Raw genomic sequence first — 17,566 nt, forward strand, 5'->3', positions numbered from 1 at the left:
AGAATTCAGTATAGTCTTAAATGATTAAAAGCCCTAGTTTAATAGCAATAAATTAAAACATTTTGTGCAGAAGGGCATCATTATTGAAAAAATTTATCTCCTAATTCTGTCTTCTAACCACAGGATCAGCACACAAAAGAAATGAATTTTAATTTCATTTTGTTGTTATTTTTGCAGAAGCATTAAGTAAAATATCAAATATAAGGACATTTGTATGAGTGAGTCATAAATCAGTCATCATAAATTCCAGCAAGTGTACATGAGAAGACATAATTTCCAGGGATCTTTGAACAAAATACAACTGGTTTGTCATACAAATTGTTACATCAAATGATACCACTGGCATAAACTATCATCTTGATATGACTCACAAACCTATTTAAAAGATAAAATATTTATGTATTATATAGTTATTGAATTGTTTATTATAACACATTTCATCAAAAAAACATGCATGCAATATGCCAACTTGATAATAAAACGCATAATCCATGATTCAAAAGGCAGCAATTTCAGACCATTGTCTTCAGTGGACTTGATATAAACTACTCCAAGCATCAATTTAATATTGCATGCAACTGGCCCTGCACTTTAAAACAAGTCATCACACTGTTTACATACATAAAAGAAAGACACCTATACATGTATTATTTTAACAAAAAAAAAACTAGAAAGAAACACAACATAAGAAAACCTTTACTACAACAGATATTTTTCCAGAAAATTCAAAAGCAAGTAAAGACACTGGAAAGTAGAGCATTTTTACAGGAACACTTCTTGTGCATACATGAATATCTAACGTAAAGCTGTGATGAGTGTGTCTAAATTAAACTGCAATGCATAAAATGTAAACTTCAACACATCCTAACTACAGGACTTTTAGCTTTGGATCTTTTTAAAACTATAAGACAGCTCTGAAAGCCTTAAATACCAGCCAAAGTGCAAAAGAGGTCCTTCAGAACATTTCCCTTTGGTATGTTTTAGTCATATAGATAACAGAATTAAATAATAAACTATGACTTAACAAAGTAGTTTAAAATTTCTGATTCTCTCTCCTCTCTCTTTGGATTTTTGTTTTGTTCCTGAAGTTACCAACAAAATTACAGGTTAAGTCTTTTATCTATAAATGTTCAAACTAATTCCTCTCCAGTTTTTTAGATAGCATCTGAATGCATGCCATTAAAAAAAAAAAACCCTACTTGGAAACAAAGTAATACCGAATTTTCCACCTGCAGGAAATGAAAGGTGTAAAGATGCTCCTTGCAAAAATGAGACAAACTGTGAATGACGAAGTCCACCTCAGTCCTGAGGAGATTCTGTGAATGTCATGGGCAGCATAGAATCATCCTGACTTTTGTGCTGTTTACTGTAACACTTTTACAAAATATAATCTAGTTCACACCTCCAAAAAAATCTTAATTTTACAAGTCTATTCATTCTCCTTTAATTCAAGGGGAAGTTAGCTTCCTTGAGTTACTCAGAGCAGCATCTACAAAATAATGAAGAATGGTGTTAATATTCAAGTGACTTTTCAGGCCAAAAATGTTGTCTATGCTATAATTTCTAACACTGATAATAAAGTACAAGATGGAATCAGTTAATTTGGGGGGAAATGTGATTCATTACAACACATAGTTGGCTTAGAAAGTGTTCCAAATCTGGGCATCTTAGATTTTATCTTATTCTAATAGGCATAATTTTTTAATGTTGTAAAGTGCAATGTTTCTTTGTATATCTGTTTGATACTTTTCTTTCCTGGTTAGTGCTTTTCCTGTCCTGTATAAAAACGAAATTGTTATCGCAAAGGGTAGGGGCTCCTGCTTTCTTTCTGTTATGTAGTATTCCATTGTGTAAATGTACCAGTTTTTTGATCCACTCATTTACTGATGGGCACTTAGGTTGCTACCAGCACTTGGCTATTGTAAATTGTGCTGCTATGAACACAGGAGTGCATAGGTTCTTTTGGACTGGTATTTCAGGGTTCTTAGTGTATAATCCTAGCAGTGAAATTGCCGGGTCAAATGGCAATTACACTTTTAGTTTTTTTGAGGGAGGAGGAAGGGTGATAATGGTGGAAAGAAGGGCAAGGCACTAGACAAGGAACGTGTATGAAGGACCCATGCACATGGACAACAGGGTGGGAATTGACTGTGGGAGCAGATCATGGGCAAGGCAGGGGAGAGCAATGGGGGAAAATTGGGACAACTGTAATAGAAAGACAATAAAAAACATTCTTAACCACTTAGCCATGAATATATTGTTTTGTGTTTGCTTTCGATGAAGCAAAAAAAAAGTAAAAAAGACTGATGGATGTGGACAACAGTGTGGTGATTGAGGGGGATGGGGCGAGGTGGGAACATAAAGGATAAATGGTCATGGAAAAAATACAGTAAAAAAATAGTAATTGCTCCTTGGGGGGAAGGAATTTTATGATTCTAGCTTTTTATGTCTAGATCTATGATCCAATCCAAATTAATTTTTGTATATGGACTAGTGAGGTGGAAGGATGAAGATTCATTTTTCCCCCTTGTGAATATACAATTGCACCAACACCATTTTTAAATATCTTTTATTATGCTATTACAGTTGTCCCATTTCCTCCCTTCATCCCCCTCCACCATGAACACCCCCTCCCTCCCACATTCCCCCACTTTAGTTCATGTCCATGTGGCATACTTATAAGTTCTTTGGCTTCTACACTTCCCATACTATATTTGCCCTCCCCCCGTCTATTTTCTCCCTACCATCTATGCTACTTATTCTCTGTACCTTTTCCCCCTCTCTCCTCCTCCCACTCCCCTGTTGCTAACCCTCCATGTGATCTTCATTTTTATGGTTCCACTTCTCATCTAGCTGTCCATTTAGTTTGCTATTGTTTTAGGTGTGGTTGTTAGTAACTGTGAGTTTGCTGTCCTTCCACTGTTCATATTTTTTATCTTTTTTTCTTAGATAAGTCTTTTTAACATTTCATATAATAAGGGCTTGGTGATGATGAATTCCTTGAAGTTGATCTTATCTGAGAAGCACTTTATCTGCCCTTCCATTGTAAATGAAAGCTTTGCTGAAAAAAGCAATCTTGGTTGTAGGTCTTTGGATTTCATGACTTAGAATACTTCTTTCCAGCCCCTTCTTGCCTGTAAGGTCTCCTTTGAGAAATCAGCTGACAGTCTGATGGGAACTCCTTTATAGGTGACTGTCCCCTTATCTCTTGCTGCTTCTCGGATTCCCTCCTTCATTTTTATCTTGGTTAATGTAATTATAATGTGCGTTGGTGTGTTCCTCCTTGGGTCCAACTTCTTTGGGACTCTCTGAGCTTCCTGGACTTCCTGGAAGTCCATTTCCTTTGTCAGAATGGGGGAGTTCTTCTTCATTATTTGTTCAGATAACTTTTCTACTTGTTGCTCCTTCTCTTCTCCTTCTGGCACCCCTATAATTCAGATGTTGGAACATTTAAAGATGTTCTGGAGGTTCCTAAGCCTCCCATTTTTTTGAATTCTTGTTTCTTCATTCTGTTCTGGTTGAATGTTTCTTTCTTCCTTCTGGTCCACTCCACTGATTTCAGTCCCAGTTTCCTTCCCATCACTACTGGTTCCCTGTGCATTTTTCTTTATTTCACTTAGCATAGCCTTCATTTTTTCATTTAATTTAAGACCAAATTTAACCAATTCTGTGAGCATCCTGATAACCAGTGTTTTGAAGTGTGCATCTGATAGGTTGGCTACCTCTTGGTCGCTTAGTTGTATTTTTTCTGGAGTTTTGATATGTTCTTTTGTTTGGGCCATTTTTCTTTTGTCTTGACCACCTGTTAAGTAGTGAGGAGCAGAGCCTTAGGTGTTCACCAGGGCAGGGCAACCCAGTTGCTGAGTTGTGATGCTATATGTGGGGCAGTGATCAGAGAGGGAACAATGGTGCTTGTTCTGCTCTCTGCCAGATTTGTCACTTCCCCTGCTTCTCATAAGCAAATTGGGTCCTTCTGGTGCTGGTTCCCAGGTAGGTGGGCTTATGTACTTTCTAGGACCCTGTGGGTCTCTCCAACAAACTTTCCTCTGAAGCTGGAAGTTTCTCCCAGCACCTCAGTCCCCACAGGTATTTTCAATTGGTGTTTTGAGGCTATATTTCCCTGCTCTGGGACCCTGAGTTGCACAGTCTGTCTCCCCAGTTTTGCCTGGTTTATCTATGAGTGAATGTGGGACTGCCCACTGCCTTGCGCACCATGCCACACTCCACAATCCACCGCTGCGCTAGGTCTGCCAGCTGCCACCCTGCATGCCCGGGGTCACCAGCCGCAGCTTTGCTGCGAATCTTCTCCATCCCAGTTGCCCAACTCCGCCCCTCCTACCAGTCTGGATAAATGTGTATTCTTTAACTCCTTGGTTGTATGACTTCTATACAGTTCAATTTTCTATCGGTACTGGCTGTTGTTTTTAAATTGTTGTTGTCCTTCTTTTGGTTGTGCTAGGAGGCACAGTGTGTCTACCTATGCCTCCATCTTGGCCAGAAGTCCCACACCAGCACTATTTGATAAAACAACATTCCTTTCTCCATTCAGTTGACTTGGCACCTTGATTGAACATTAATTGGTTATGGGCATGTGGGTTTACTTCTGAGCTCTGTTTCTCTATACCACACTCTATTTATGGTAGCCTTATAGCAGTGGCGTCAAACTCATTTTCACCGGGGGCCACATCAGCCTCATGGTTGCCTTCCAAGGGCCGAATGTAGAGCTCCTTGGCCCTAGTTAAGGAGTAGTTACATTTATACAGTCCTAAAATTACATTTGACCATTTGAAGGCAACCATGAGGCTGATGTGGCCCCTGGTGAAAGTGAGTTTGACACCCCTGCCTTATAGGGTCTTGAAGTCAGGACATGTAAGTCTTTCAAACTTCTGAGATTCTGTTCCAGATTCTTTACCTTTCTGTATACATTTTAGAATAAAGTTGTCTTTACTTCCCCTCCCCAGCCCCCCCAATGAACCTGCTAAAATTTTGGTTGCATTAACTCTACAGGTCAATTTGGGGACAATAGACTTCTTAACAATGATGATATTTCCAATTCTTGAACATGATATATATTGCTCCCTTTCTTAGGTCATTTTAAATGTATCTCAGCAATGACTCATGCTTGTCAGTATAGAAGATTCAGACATTTATTGTTATATCTATTTCTATTTATTATATCTTTTATATTACCAGTGTAAATGGTGTTGTTTTATAAATTTCATTTTAAATTCTCTGTCACTAAAATATAGAATTACAACTTATTTTATATAATGACTTTGTATACTATGGCCTAATAAAATTCACTTATTACTTCTAGTACTATCTTTTTGTGTATAGATTCCTAATGGTTTTGTACATTGACATGATCTCCTGAGCACGACTATTGCATCTCCTTTTCTAATCTTTTTATCTCTTTATTTTGAGTTATGGCACTGGCTAGGATTTCCAGTAAAAATGTTGAATAGAAATGGTGAGAGTAAATATCCTTGCCTTGTTGCCAATCTTAGGGGAAAAGCTTTCAATAGTTCACCATTAGGTATAATGTTAGCTATAGCTTTTCATAATAGTACATTATCGGATTGAGGAAATTTCCTTTATAGTTTGGTGAGAGTTTTTATCATGAATGAGTAGAGTTTTGTCAAGTACTTTTTTGCATCTATTGAAATGATTACAAAAATTTCCCCTTAATTATGTTAATATGGGGAATTACACTGAATTTTAAGTGTGTAATACAAGTGTTTAAAGCTATCCATTCCCCATTCTATTTGGCTGCATCTGCAAATTTTGATATGTTGCATTTTTATCCAACTTGAAAAAAATTCTAATTTCTCTTGCGCTTTTTCTTCTTTGTCCCGCATATTGTTTAGATTCTTATCATTTAATATCCAAATGTTTATGGGTTATTGATTTATAATATAATACCTTTGAGATTTTATATGATTCCAATCTTCTGAAATTTATTGAGACTTACTTTATGACCTAGCATATGCTATATCTTGGTGAATGTTTTATGCATACTTAAAAGTAATGGTGTATTCTGCAGTTGTTGGGTTTTTAAATGAATGTTACTTAGTTCAGATTGTTGGTATATCAGATTCTTCTGATTATGTAAATAATTTCATAATTCAATAATTATGTAAATAATTCAACAATTAGTGCAGAAAACATTTGAGAAGTGACTCAGGTTCGGAGTACCCCAAAAAAACAACCAAACAAGTGACTCTATTTTTGGGGTTTCCATGCAATCCAATATTTACATTGAGCCCCTATCGTCCTTTGATTTTATTTTATGCCATTAAATGAAATTTGGAACCAAATAAGTTACTCCTGCTCTATTAGATTTATCTAAACACAATGTACCATTACCTCCAATTTAAATACAAGTCCAAATGAGAAATTCAAAGGAAATACATACATATAGAAATAATAGTCCTGTTCACAAACAAGTCTGGTTTCTCTTTTGTACTGCCTTTTCATATATAGCTCAATATCACTCAGGGAATAAATGTACAAAAATATGGGCCTGTGTGTAGGAATTTTATGTACGAAGGTTTGAATTAATAGAATGGAACACTAGGTTAGTTGTCAGTGTTGCATACTACCTTCACACATTAAATCTTGGGCACAGAAACAGAGAAGTATGTGTGTACAGGAGAAACCTACCATAAGAACATGTTTTATGCACTAAGTAAAAACACACTGGTAAAGCATTCTTGGGTAGTAAAGCTGGTACCTTAAAAGTATTTTATCAGTATTTAGTTCTGAGGGATCTCTTATAAGACACCACCTGATCACGGTTATCTTCCCTGCCAGATCAAGTCAAGGAACATGTATACAGGACCCAAGGACAAAGACAACAAGGGGGAAGACTGGATGTGGGAAGTGGGGGTGGTTGGGGCGGGGGAGAGTAATGGGAAGGAAATGGGGACAACTGTAATTATACAACAATAAAAATATAAAAATAAAAATAAAGACATCTTAGTATCTGAAACTCTTTCAAACCTATCAACCTTGTAGGGAAAAGTGTAATATGTTTATTAAATCCTAGCTAATGTAATATGCTTGCAGCTTTATTTCTAAGTGCAAAGAGGTTCTTACCCTATGCCATTTCACATCTGGTAAAGCTTTAAAACTTTTAGCCTTTAAACAAATAGTATACAGTCTGTTCATATTATACCTGTAACTCTGGCATTCCGAAACCTATAGTCACCGATTAAAATCTGCAAACTGTTCCCTGGAATCAGGCATTTTTTTCTTCTGTTTAGATTTTTCACCAACCTAAATAATAAATGAATTAGTAGCCAACAATGATGATATAAGCTAATAAAAAACAAAGACATTGCGTTGCATCTCAAATTTTCACAAAGCTATTGATTGCATGTATTCAAAGACACTTCTTAAGTCTTTTGAGTAACCTACAAAGGATTGAGGTTTCCAGCAAAAATGGTTATTATTTTAATAACACATCATTAATTTTCACCCTTGTGTGTATACTTTTTCATCTTTAGGGTCAGAGTACATGGTCAATATAGAATTTCAGTAAAGTTACTGACACAATGAAATAATAATTTCATATAAAATTTCCAAGATTTGTGGAAGCTTCATTTAGTCCTCTTCCAAACAATATTTCTTCCTGTTTTGTGTTCTCTAAAATTAAACAGTACATTTGGCAGAACCATCTTTGCAATTGGTGCTATAGGAAGTCATATGCATAAGAATAGGATAAGACCAAAAAAAGTCAGTTATTTGAGTTGATAAAGAGAAGTGTGACTATGTTGTAAAGGAGCAAGGCACGGTCCCTGGCACACAGTAGGCATTCATTAAAGATGTGATGATTTAATGAATGACATAAATTACCATGTGTAATGCAATCTGTAGCCATTACACAGCCAGATGTGTCAGCTGGAATGTTTAAGCCAAAGGCAAACCACAAAAGAGCATGCAGACTCACAGCATCTCATTCTTTCAAAGCATTTTTCACTCACCGAAGGTTAACATTCCTTTCAGTGAGCTATAAAGGCATGGCTGAAGCAATGAAAATGAAACACTGATAAGAAATGTGATATTTCTGCTTCTTGAGACTGTATAACAAAGATACAAGTAAAGCAGAATGTTTGATTAGATATCCATGTGCCTCAGGCGGAGGTCATCACAGGCATGGAGAACACACCTACCATTGACCCTCAACATCCTCATGGAGAAGCTGAATGACATCTCCATTTCTAATCAGGAGGTCTTCTGAGCCTCTATTCCTGCAATCTGCTAGGGCTTTATATTTGTCTGGAGGCTGTAAGGTTGTTTTGAAAAATTACATTATAAACTTGATTGCAAAACTACTTGCACAACTGCATGCTCTCTGACAAAAAATTCATGTGGTACTTCAATGGTAAATGTGGTAGCTGCAGCAGCTTTGCAGGAACAAACAAACATGAAGCAGTTTGTGATGGGAAAAAAAGCAGAACATGTGTTTATTTAACCTGAAGAGTTCACTTTAATTTGCAAAAGGAGAATTACACCATGAACTACACAGAAAATAACAGTTACACAGAACTAATTTAAGTTACATGAATCATAAGCATAACTCCAGAAAGAAAACAAAATAATTTTAAACACTATTAATTGTAATCTACTCTCATGAAGAATTTATCTTGGCACATACAAAATGCAATGGCTCTAAACAAACATTTACTAATGCCCCCAAAAGGATTTCTGGTCTTTATGTTGTTTGGCACAAGTAAAGAAAAATGGGCACAAAAGCTCTGGGTCCAACAAAAGCAGGTTAAATGTTGTACTTTACTTGGCCCTAACCTTTTGCAGCTAAAATTTTAACTTAATTCATTAATAAGCTAAAAAATACAGGGCACACCAATTGCATTTAGTTACAAAGTAGATGGAGAATAATAAATCTCATGTTCAAAAGTAGTTACAGATGTTTCCAGCACAATATCTAACACATTGAATAATTTCAAAAAGTAAAAGTACCATATTAAATTTTTTATGAAAAAGAGAAATAACTATGTGATGTCAATTCTTTACATATCCAAAAGGAATTAACCTAAAAACAATATCCATGTCACTTGCGCTGAATGTCTTTTGAGCAGTCCTTTTTATCAAATGGGCTGAGGAACAGGCAGGAAAGAGCTACTTGCCATTTAACATAGTAGCTTCATCATAATAACAGAGTCATCCTGGACAGCCTCTATGAGGTAAGCAGCCTATTATTTCTGACTTTTGATTTGATAAACCAAGGCTAAAAAAGCAGCTCATTGGAGCCCATTTTGCTTGGGGGGTGTCTTTCTTTTTTGTATGCATTTAATTGTGGGGTTTTTGTTTGCTTTTGGTATGTATTCCTTAGTAACACACCTTGGGGAACTATTAGAAGAATAAAAGAAAGCTAACAGGTGTTTCTACATTCCCATCCCCTATGATTAAAGCACTAATCAGTTTTGCATATGTGCTTTATTTTCTGACACCAGAGCTGGGCAAATGCTTACTGAAGATTTTGTCAGCTCTTGACAATCCCTTCACAGAGCACCTACAGCAAACATTTTAAACCCCAAATGCCTTCCCCTGATTTTTCACTCATATATGAACAACTACCATCCTCAGACACTATTAATTTTTAAAATAAAAGTTTTTTATTATTAGTCTAAACCAGTGGTTCTCAGTTTAGGAGGCAGAGCTTTGGAGGTTCCTGACACCCTTCCAAGGGTCTGCAAGGTCACACCTCTATGAAGACATTATTTGCTTTTTAACTCTTATCCTAAGTATACACTGGAGTTTTCTAGGGGCTACCTGATGTGTGACAGCACAGACTGAATGCAAAAGTGGGTTAAAGCAACTTGCAAAAATATTTGAAATACCACTCTTCTCACTAAAAGTTGTGTTTTGAAATATGTAAAATTTTAATTAAAATATTACTTATATGAACTATGATTTAGTAATATTTAAAGATAATGAATAAATAACTTTCTATTTACCAGTTTTAATTCTAATATGGTAAATATCAACAGATGGAAATAAGAGCTCTGTGGGATTCTCAATGAAGTTTAAGAATGTAAAGGGTTCCTGCATTAAAAAGTTTCAGTGCTGCTGGTCTAGACAATTAACACTGGACAAACCTCTTAGCAACACTGAGCCTCAGTTTCCTCCTCTGTGCATTAGAGGTAATAAAAACCTACTCTTCCTCTCAATTATTCTGTGAATATTAAACAGGAAAATTGTATTGTGAACTGTAAACTACCCTATAACTCTGTTTATGGTCATTGTATTATTAGTAGAAAGAAAACTCGGGTACTTTTTGAAAGAAACCATTCAGGTTGATGCTCTGCAGCTTTGTGGTTCTCCATGCCATTATTCTCTTACCCCGATATTAAAACTGCCAAATTGATGTTGGTACTCTGAAGGGCACCAAGGAGCAGTCCAGTACAATACACCATTCCCACTCTCCAAGCTGGTGACTTGAAAAAATTGAAGATATACCCTAAAAAGTCTAACTCCCCTCTAATAATCCAAGAGGATCCTCACAATATTGCAAACTACTTCTATAAAACACTTACTTTTACCCTAAAACAACCTCCTTTAGTTTTATGGGGTGATCCCTTGCTCTAATATGCTGAGATTTAGTATCATTAGTACATTTATTGATAGCCTATTAAACCCTGCTCCCAGATGTTATTAAAGAGTTTTTAATTTATAACATTTATTTGCTATATTTTCCAATCTGGAATCTTTAATACTTTAAAAATAAATTGACTTTCTATTGTTTTCTGACTTTGTCTCATGTGCCTCAACTGAAAACACAGTGGTACAGCTGAATTAAAAACAACACTAGTCAATGTATTGAGACTTGGAATGATTGACTATTCATCTCATCAGCTTCACTAGGAACTCCACATATAGCTCAAATAAGTTGAATGTTCATACCTGTTTCCAATCTTTGGCCATGCCATATACCTAATGACCTCAAGGACACCGACAAAAGACTGCCCCTATGTACTTCACCTATTTCATCAGTAAAATTGCCTCGAGTTCCCATTGATTTATTTTAATATGTCATTACTAACCATTAGGGGTCTTTCTTCTTCATTGTCAACATAGGAAGAGTAGAAATAGTCGTTTACCCATGTCTCAGGTCCTTCAGGGATTTCTGCAGTCCAAACAATAAGAAAAACATGGAAGGTGGCAGTTACTTAAGGATGCTGGTCCACCGCAAGAAGAGAAGTAAACGTATAGCAATAATCAAGGCTACAGTGATCCAAGAATAGCATCTCCCTATAACAGAACCTCCAATTAGACTGTAATGTTATAGAATTGCTGATATTTCAGAAAGGGCCTGGAATGTCATATACTTCTTTTATTTATTAGGATGGTTTCAAATTGGGGTTTGTGCAAGAGTTATTAAAAATAATAAGGTAAATAACATTCCAAAGAATAGTTACCCTTTCTTATAGGAAATAATCTCTTCCAATTTTTTGCATAGCATTTTATTGGCCTATTCAAATTGCACTTAGAACATTCTACTTATTAATATTATATTTGACTTGTCTTAACTCTCTCATTAGGCAGAGACCATGTGTTATACATTGCATATCACATAAGAACGCTGAATCTAACAGGTACTTCATTAATAAAATATTTTGAACTGATATGAATTAAGCAATCAATATAGGCAGAGAATTAATAGACTCTCAACTTGGTCACACTAAACACTAAACCATTCATGTAACCTTGGAACAGTTACATCAATTTTTTCTGACTTGGTTTCCACACCTATCAAATGATGGCACTGATACTAGTCTCCCTCCTGACTTCTCTGAGAACTGCAGCATAGATGACCTGACGGAAGTGACCTTTAAACTGACAACTGAAAGTTGAGTAATGTTATCATTATTCGGCTTTAAAGACCATCACATTTAAGTAGTGCATATCGCACACTCTGTTAGGCATTTCTCCAGGAAGTCTCTGCTGTTGATGCCAGAATGGTTTAGGTAACCCCACGTGACTGCCTAAGGCTTCTGCAGTATGTTGTACTTCTCTGTTAAAATAATCATCACATTTACTTTTCATTGCTTGTTGAGTTATCTATGTTCTTAGCTTCATGGGGATGGCAGCTGAGTGCCTCTCATTTTTTTAATCTTTATTTATTTATTTTTAGAGTAAGGGTTTGGGAGGGAGAAATAGAGGGAGAGAAACATTGATTGGTTGCCTCTCATATGTGTCCTGACCAGGGATTGAATGTGCAACCCAGGCATGTGCTCTGACTGGGAATCAAAGTGGTAACCTTTTTGCTTTGCAAGACAATGCACAACCAACTGAGCCACACCGGTCAGGGCCTGAGAGTATCTGTATACTCAGTTAATTACACTGTATGCCCAGGGTTTTGCACAATTCCTGAAATTCAGGCTGTGTTATATTTGTTGAGATAAACAATTCTTGAAACCAGTTTAAATGAAACAATTTGCATTAAAAACTATTCCAGCTGTAAATGACTTTTCTATTCATTAAACCTATGGTGAGTAAAGTGTGCATTCCTTTAAGCCAGTATGTGTTTTATTCATCCCTGTATCCTGTGTAGAAGGAGTTCCTAGACTTGAAAACACATCAAAACAACTGACATGAGATCTTATTAAATCACAGATGGCTGCATCTCACTCCCAGAGTTTCTGATTCAGAAGGTCTAGGAAAGAGCCAGAGAATTCACCGTCCTTACACATTCTCAGGTGATGCTGATGCTACTGGTGCAGGAACTGCACTAGGAGAACCACTGCTCTGCAGTGTCCACCAGCATCTTACACACACAAGACATGCAAGCCTTATAAAAATGGGCTAATTTTGTTTTATTTATATAAAGGTAATAGACAGGTAGATTTTCCAAATTAACAATGGAAGAAAAGAATTTGGACAGCTGTGAATCTGACCTTCAGACAACCATGACACATACCTGTATTGGCTTCTGCCTGAACTGCCGGGACTGCCTTACAGACCCCCACCACAGTGCTGGTGTGCTTTGGTTCAATTTCCTGGGGGCATATAAAAGCCCCCTGCTGACCTCTGAAATGGTAAATATGCAAAACTAAGTGAGCTTTGGTACAGTCCACAAGTAATAAGAAATTTAAAATGTTTTTTTTCCCTACTGATACCATGGGTCAACAACATACCCAAGAATCCATTCAAACAGAGCTAACTCCCTCTTACTGTGTAGTAATAGTTCATAACATAGGAAAGCTTAATTCCTAGGACCCAAGACAGCAGAGCCTCTCTTTAATATGCAAGGAAAAAATTACTCCCTCACAACCTAATGCGGGTATAAGTTTTAAAATTCCAACAGCATATTAAACTGTATATTTGAAATTTGCTAAGAGGTAGATCTTAATGTTCTCACCACACACACACACACACACACACACACACACACAGATAACTATATGAGGTGATGGGTGTGTTAATTACCTTAACTATGGTGAATATTTCACAATGTATATGTAGTTTAAGTCACCAAGTTATACTCTTTAAATATACACAATTTTAACTGACAACTACAGCTTAACAATGTTGGAAATATAGAAACAACAAAAAATCCCTGTTACTCCATGAAATGTTATCTTTAATTAATTAAATAATATATATGTAAATGATGATGAAACTTTAAACTGATTAATACTGTTGAGTTCTATCGGCTACTATGAAGTCAAATACTACATGAAATCTAAAGAGTTTACTTCTCTATGACAAATGATTGAGTATTGTGAAGACAAAGACTTCTTTTTTTTTAAATCATTTTTGTATTTAGTTTTAGAGAGGGGAAAAGAGAGAGAAAGAGAGAGGGAGAGAAACATTAATGTGTGGTTGCCTCTTGCACTCCTCCTATTGGGAACCTGGCCCGCAACCCAGGCATGTGGCCTGACTGGAAATTGAACTGGTGACCATTTGGTTTGCAAGCCAGTGCTCAATCCCCTGAGCCACACTAGCCAGGGCTGAAGATAAAGACTTCTAATGTGACTTTTAAATGGTTCTTCTAAAGCTCCAGATGAACCAACACACTTTTGCTCCTGATTTTAGCTACCTCTGAAAGATGATATGAAACAGAGACAAAAAGAGTATTTTCAGTAAGTCATTTAACGATCCCTCTATCAGACAGAGGACACATGCTAAATTTCTGTGCCAAAGCTCTGGAATCAGTGTGGTGAGTCTTTCTGCATGTCTGCAAATGTTCTATGGAAACTCTACCCTTTAGAATTCCTAGTGGCAGAATACAAGGACCACATCTCTACACCTGTGCTCATCAGTGCTATCATTTTGGACTGCTACCTTCCTCAAAGACTTTATGGTTGTGTCCAGGCAGAGTTCCCTCTGAGAATCAGTACCTCATCTCTAACTACATAGAAAGAGAGGCCAAGTTACCAGCATGTGGTCTCCATCAAAGGACCACAAAGCTGTGGGCCAGTAGAAGCTGCCAGTCCTTCACCACTCTTATAAAGGATAAGGAGATAGAAGGTGACCAAAAATATGGTGAAGAGAAATCCACTAATGCAGCCACTTTTTGGTAAGCCTTCACACAAGATCCACCCAACCCCTAATGTACTGAGAACAAAGCATCTGTAATTGTGTTTAGCCCAAACTATTGGATTATTGTTAACATCAAGGGGAACAACTGTATAACTATTAAGGAGTATCAGTTTCCAAGTATAAGGATAGAACTGAGAAAAGGATGTGTTTATGAAATTTGATAAATTATTACTAAAAGGGCAGGTAGTTTTTATCTGAGATGCTTTACTAATAGTGCTTCATGTTACACAGGGCAAACAGAAGCTTGAGGGAGTGGTGGTTCTTAAAGAATAATCACTTACTCATCATTCTGCTGAGAGGAGAGCTGGCCATCTTCAGGTAACTGATTGTACTGCTCTTGATGTTTAACTGTGGAATAAAAGGAAGTTTATATAAGCATCATTTATAAGCCACACTTCTTCCTTCCTTGAAGACCAATGACTTTCACATGTGCATGCACACCACCCATTCCCATAAGAGTTAACCTACACAGACTTGAAATAACCAGAGGGAAAGCCAGTCTGAATTTGGAATATAAAAAAGGACCAAATAATAGAATATTTCATTCAAGGAGTGCAACTGTATTACTGGAACCCCAGCCCAATATGATGAAGCACTGATAATATGTGAGGTCCTAAACAGTTGCCTCATGGGAAAGAGTCAGAATTGACACAGTCTTCTTGGTATATTATTTCATCACTGTTTCCCAAGCACTACAGTTCATTTTCTAGTGTAAAGTTCATTCTCCAAAATAGTTTACACAACCCCATGAGTCTTCATCTCCTACTAATTAGTTTAACAAACACTTTCACTGTAAATAGTATAAAATATATATCAACCCTCTTCCCTGTAATGAAATCTGAGTCAATGGACTATTACAGTACTGGTTCTGAAAAATGTATGCTTAAATATACCTGTCATAAGTTCTTGTTGCTTCAACAAAATACTTCTTATTTCTTTTAACCATATCATCTTCATATCTATGTTCGAAGCCTAAAGATTTTTAAAAGGGGGAAGAAGAAGACAAGTTTCCTTTAAAAAACCAATGTAATTTGGTGTATCAAACATAAACCTGAACCTAAATCCTGAACCAATATATTCAATTTCTAACATTTTGATTCTTTGGACTTCTAAGAAGCAAGTAAGTAACCATCAGATTAGATGAAATAATAGTCAAAACCATTTTGAGCCCTGGCCGGTGTGGCTCAGGGAATGAGTGATGGCCTGCAAACCAAAAGGTTGCTGGTTTAGTTCCAGATTGGAACATATGCCTGGGTTGTGGGCCAGGTCCTCAGTTAGGGGGTGAAGCAAAGGCAATTGATTGATGTATCTCTTGTACATTGTTTCTCTCCCTCTCTTTATTCCTCCCTTCCCCTCTTTCTAAAAGTAAATAAATATAATCTTTTTAAAAAACATTTTGAGGTTAAAAATGCAAGGGGGTTTCAAGATGGCGGTGGACTAGGACGGAGCAGATACCAGTTCCTAGTACAAAAGACACAGAAACCTATCCGATTGGAGGAGGTGAGGCCAGCAAGCCAGCAGTTGCCAAGCATATATGAAAATAAGAGACCAGAAACCTCATCGGTCAAGGAGGAACCAGACGGTAGGGAAACAGCAGCGGTACAGTAGTCTCTGGGACGGAGCAGGGAGAAACAGCCGGTGCAGGGTAGGGGAACCAGCGCCCAGTGGCGAGAGCCCAACGGCTCATGGGACAGCCTTCAGCGCCCAGACGGCTCCCTCCCTAGGATTTTTGGGCCGGGGACCTGCCAAGTGGCCCAACCAGAGGGGAGCAGAGGTGATTTCAGTCTGTGCATAGCTCGGAGGTCCAGCGCCTGGTGGGAACTGTGTCTGGGAGAGTGCCTAAAGGCGCCTGGGACAGCGTTCAGCGCCTGGACGGCTCCCTCCCTGGGATTTTTCTGCCGGGCAGGCCGAGTGGCCCAGGCAAAGAGGTGTGGAAGAAACTTCAGCCTGTGCGCAAGTTGGGGAACTAGTCGCTCCACACGCAGTGTGTCTGGGCAAATGCCTGAGGGCGCCTAGGCCAACATTCAGCGCCCAGAAAGCTCCCTCCCTAGGATTTTTGGGCCCGGACCCAGCCAAGAGACCCAACCAGAGGGGAGCAGAGGAGATTTCAGCCTGCACGCAGTTCTGGGTCCAGCGCCCGGCGTAATGCTGCTACATCCCTAGGGTTTTTTTTTTTGCCAGAGGTTGGCCAGGGGACCCAGACAAACACAGGAGCAGAAGGGATACACACCACGCAGCGTACCATGACGTGCACACAGAGTTTCTAGGTCGGCGCCCAGTCCTCAGATCGGCTCCCGGCTTCCAGTCTACCCCCCTCAGACTATCTGGAAGCCCCGGGCGCTGAGGGGTCCTGGGAAAAGAGCTGAGACCCTCAACCCCCTCCCTTTCTGGCCAAGCAAGGTGGGGGGCCAGGAGAGACTTGTTTGATAGAGTTTACAGAGAGGGTGCGGAGGACAAAGGGCCCCAACCAAGGACTCTGTGGTTGCCAGCCCAGGAGAACTCAGAGGTGCAGCCTGGGGCTCTGAATCCAGTAGACACGGCAGCCTTGTCTGCTTCACACCCAGCTTGGCAGCAAGCCCAGGATTGGGCAGAGGGTCTGGGGCTTCCCAACTGAACGGGGGCAGGCCTGTGCTCAATCCCGAGGGAATCAGGCAACTAGGCCGGTGCAGGTGCCTGCAAATACAGCAAACCAGACTATGGCAGTAACCCCTGGGAGGGGAGCGCCTGGAGAAAGTCCTAGTTCCCCACTGTAGGGAGCTGGGGGAGAGGCGCCAAGTGTCTGGATCCTGAGAGGGGCTGGCTGAAAAAATCACAACAATCTACCCTCAGCCAACTGCAACCAGAAAAACCAGTTCGGCTAGTTTGAAGCCAACAAGTGACATTTCCTTTTCTGAGGTTGTTTTTGAGAGATTATTTTTGTTTGTGCGTTTTTTGTTTTTTGTTTTTTTACTTTACTTTATTTTATTTTTATTCTTTCTTTTTTTTACCTTTCTTCCTT

The 17,566-nt window shown here is 38.3% G+C and overlaps 1 protein-coding gene across 1 annotated transcript in view; it reads right to left on the minus strand.

The window, feature by feature from the left end:
* Window positions 1-1,448: 1,448 nt before the first annotated feature.
* Window positions 1,449-17,566, minus strand: part of MCF2 (MCF.2 cell line derived transforming sequence) — an 84,474-nt gene continuing 68,356 nt past the window's right edge. Inside the window, exons 23-29 of the mRNA XM_053662370.1 lie at window positions 15,462-15,540; window positions 14,850-14,916; window positions 12,946-13,053; window positions 11,067-11,163; window positions 8,175-8,287; window positions 7,178-7,278; window positions 1,449-1,489 (exon numbers count right to left, since the gene is read on the minus strand). Of these exons, the coding sequence (XP_053518345.1) occupies window positions 1,449-1,489; window positions 7,178-7,278; window positions 8,175-8,287; window positions 11,067-11,163; window positions 12,946-13,053; window positions 14,850-14,916; window positions 15,462-15,540 (606 nt within the window). The remainder of the gene's footprint in view (window positions 1,490-7,177; window positions 7,279-8,174; window positions 8,288-11,066; window positions 11,164-12,945; window positions 13,054-14,849; window positions 14,917-15,461; window positions 15,541-17,566) is intronic.

Source organism: Artibeus jamaicensis, unplaced genomic scaffold, assembly GCF_021234435.1.
Source record: "Artibeus jamaicensis isolate MK-2021 breed Jamaican fruit bat unplaced genomic scaffold, CSHL_Jam_final contig_240, whole genome shotgun sequence".
Classification (NCBI taxonomy): domain Eukaryota; kingdom Metazoa; phylum Chordata; class Mammalia; order Chiroptera; family Phyllostomidae; genus Artibeus; species Artibeus jamaicensis.